At 52.8% G+C, this 3239-nt stretch overlaps 1 protein-coding gene across 1 annotated transcript; it reads right to left on the reverse strand.

Moving 5' to 3' along the window:
- Positions 1-222: 222 nt before the first annotated feature.
- EMH_0019210 (uncharacterized protein) lies at positions 223-2085 on the reverse strand (the record flags this gene model as incomplete). Its single annotated transcript, XM_013501318.1, is given in 2 exon segments — positions 223-251; positions 255-2085. Coding segments are annotated over 2 exon segments (1860 nt in total).
- Positions 2086-3239: the final 1154 nt, after the last annotated feature.

Genomic DNA, 3239 nt, shown 5'->3' on the forward strand with positions numbered 1-3239 from the left:
CAGACGGGATCTGCAGGAGAGGAGAAGGAGGGCTTGGAGAGGCACTAAGGGCGACTGAAGCTGCTGCCATTGCAGCAAGAGTCCGAGAACATCTCTGACTCCTCATACTGAGAGTAAAATGTTGAAATAAAAATTCATCAAACCGCTCCCCATCACTGGCAATCCTTTTTCGGCCTGTCATTCCTAGCCCAGGGTTCTTCTGCTGCTCCTCAACCCACTTGTCTAGCCACCGTCTGCCGCTGATAGCTTGCAGNCTAGCCCAGGGTTCTTCTGCTGCTCCTCAACCCACTTGTCTAGCCACCGTCTGCCGCTGATAGCTTGCAGCGTGTAGATGTAGACGGGGCCCTTATGCCTTGCAAACTGCCTACCTAAACTTCCGGGGGGTCCCTCTCCTGAAACAGGAGAACGTGTTGCTAGCTGCTGCAGCATGCCGGAGACGTGAGAAAGCGACCAACCGCAGCCACCGCTCGTTGTACTTTTCTTCGCACATGCAGAAGCCCTCTGTTGTTTTTCCTTTTTCTCTTCTTCCGCCGCATCACTTGCTGCAGTTTGCATCGTTTGCAACAGCTCTTGGAGCGACGAGGAGCGCTGAATCTCTTCACTGACAAGAGGGGAAACACTTGGACTCTCGAGGAGGTCCGAAGGATAAGCAGGACACGTATAAGCAGACCCTTTGCTGAAGTGGCTTGCGTACGTCTCGCAGCTGCTAGGAGACAGAGTTTGTGTTGTATTAGGAGTTCCTGCCTTGGCGGAGTCCTGCTCAGAGCTGGCACAAGTTGAGTTCAGAGTAGTGGCTAGGCTTTCGTGTTCGGTGCTCTGAACGCAAGTCCCTTCCTGCGGTGTATCCTCTCCGCACGTTTTAAGAAGCTGCTGCTCTCCTTGTTTTTGCGGTGGACAAGAGGCCCACAACGAGTGATGCCGCAGAGGCCAGCAGCAGGAAGCAGCACTGGAGGCAGCAGCAACACGAGAGAGATCGGCGAGGAGGTTGTGCTGCTGCATCACCTGATTTCTTCTCCAGAGCATGCGAGAGAGCGCAACAGCCGCTGCAGTTGTAACCAAACCATTCATTGTCATATTTCGTTCCCTACAACCTGCAATAAGCCCTGATGTGAGATCTTCAGAGAGTCGCAGTGTCACCAGCCCAGTAAACGCGGGATCTTCTGAAGGTTCTTCTTCTTTGTCTGCATGTGGCGCAGCAGCAACTGGTTTTCCTGCCTCCTGTTGCTGCTGCCTGGGAGAATCGCTAGCGCTGCTGTACACTTGCTGCCCAGCAGCAGGCCTAGCAGCGCCAAGTGTTATTGCCTTTTCTCTGTATGCCTGGTATTCCAAGCCCCGTGCTCTAAAGCGTCTAGAGGGGTAATAGCATGCGAAAGGGTTGCGGAGGGCCTTGAGGAGCTCCCCCTCCAGTAGGTAAAGCTTTATATGGAGGTTGTGCCTGGGGCTCATCAGTGGTCTGAGCATGGTTATGTAGGCTGTGACCGGAAACATTTCATTCAACGCCGGGGGCAACACCGTCTTAGGAAGAAACAGGACGGGGTCATCGGTTTGACATTGCCTGTCTCGCGTTGTGTCCTCTGAAGGGTATGCTGCCGCGCTGTCTACAGAACATGCAGACACTGCAGAGAGACGCCGGATGTAACACCATGTGTTTGCGGATGGAGATTCATAAGGACAACCGCTGTACTCCATTTCCCCGAAGGGGAGGATGCCCGTGCTCGTGCTGACTGCGCTGCTGCGACGCAAGTACGGGGCGCCAGCAGAGGCTGTTGAAGAGCTGCTGTTGCTGCTGCCTCTCCGCCAGCGGTAACTCGGACTTGTGAAGGCCGTCTGCGTTGCCACGCTGGAAAAACAGGGAGACGGAGTTGTTCCTGGATGTTGTTGCATCTGCTGCAACTGCTGCTGTTGCTGCTGCTGCAAGTTGAGTTTCTGCTGCCGAGAAATCGGTAGGGGTTGAGAAGCAACTGCTGTCGCTGCTGTAAGAGCCTTGACGCGCGTCGCATACTCCGCGTAGACCTTTGCATTACTGAGGACGATGACAGCTCTTAGCAGCTCATCCCAGAACTCTTTCCTGCTTACTCCATCCATTGCCGAATGGTGGAATACGCCAATTATATGGGTTCTAAAGCGCTTCCCTTTGCTGATGCTGCTGCTTTTGCTGCTGCTGCTGGTGCTGCTGCTGCTGGCGCTGCTGCTGCTGGTGCTGCTGCTGCTTTTTGGTCCGCCTAGGCTGCTCTGGAAATCGACTGAAGATGTGCGGGTTCTGTCAAGAGCCCGACTCACTTGCGAGGCCGTCGGGAGGGGTTGGCTGTTCTCATCAGCAGCAGGCACATCTTCTTTTGATGGCATCAGTCGTAGGCGCCATAATGGCCCTGCGTTATAAAGCAGATAACACTTAGCAGGAACCCCTATGCCCAGAGCTTGAATATTAGAAGCTCGTAGAACCGGTTAGGGCCCGGGAGTGCGGATCGAGGTTAACCCAGTTGACGCAAGGAACACCAGAAAGGCAGAAAGAGAAATGCCGGTATTAGAGTTTACGGAAGGCTGCTCGTTACTAACAGCGAAATGAAAACTACAACAAGGGTACGGGTACGCGACAAATGAATGTACCTCTAAGTGCTTCATATCATAAACTCATACTATACACTTGTGTTGCATTTTTCCTAGAAAAGCGTTATACTTCTGTGTTGTGTTTTGTTCAAGTGTTTTATAGGTTGAGGTAATAGTTCTACGTTGTGCTTTGACTGTACTCCTATGCTGCATTTTGTCTAATTGGTTTATAGTCTAAATTGTGTCTATGCTTTTTCGTTGTGTTTCCTAACCCTCTTCACAATTCAGCGGATGCTTCTGTTCCCAGGCCATCGCTTTCATCCAATCGCATTCCTCTAGAAGCCTCAGATCGAGCTGCAGCTTTTGGCTTGGCTTCTCTTGCCAAGAGAAACCGGATGAGCTGAGAGATTCTTTGACGGTGGCGTACTTCACATCAACTACGGGCTCTCCAAGTCGTTCATGAAATGTGAACTTTAGGCGGGCTCGCTTTCTACAGCTGCACGGAAGAGGGAAGCCAAGAGGGGCCTGCTCGGTACGTGCTGCATTGCTGCTGCCTGAGTTGCAGCACCTGCTGCTGGGGCTGCTCTTGTTGCAGCTGCTGTTGCAGCTGCTGCTGCGCACCCCTGTATCAGCACTTTTACTCCTGAATCCACGTAGACTGAATTGGCTCGCACTGCGCCGGGTTCCCCAAA

The sequence above is a fragment of the Eimeria mitis genome, genomic scaffold, assembly GCF_000499745.2.
Source record: "Eimeria mitis Houghton genomic scaffold, Emh_scaff668, whole genome shotgun sequence".
NCBI classification, from domain to species: domain Eukaryota; phylum Apicomplexa; class Conoidasida; order Eucoccidiorida; family Eimeriidae; genus Eimeria; species Eimeria mitis.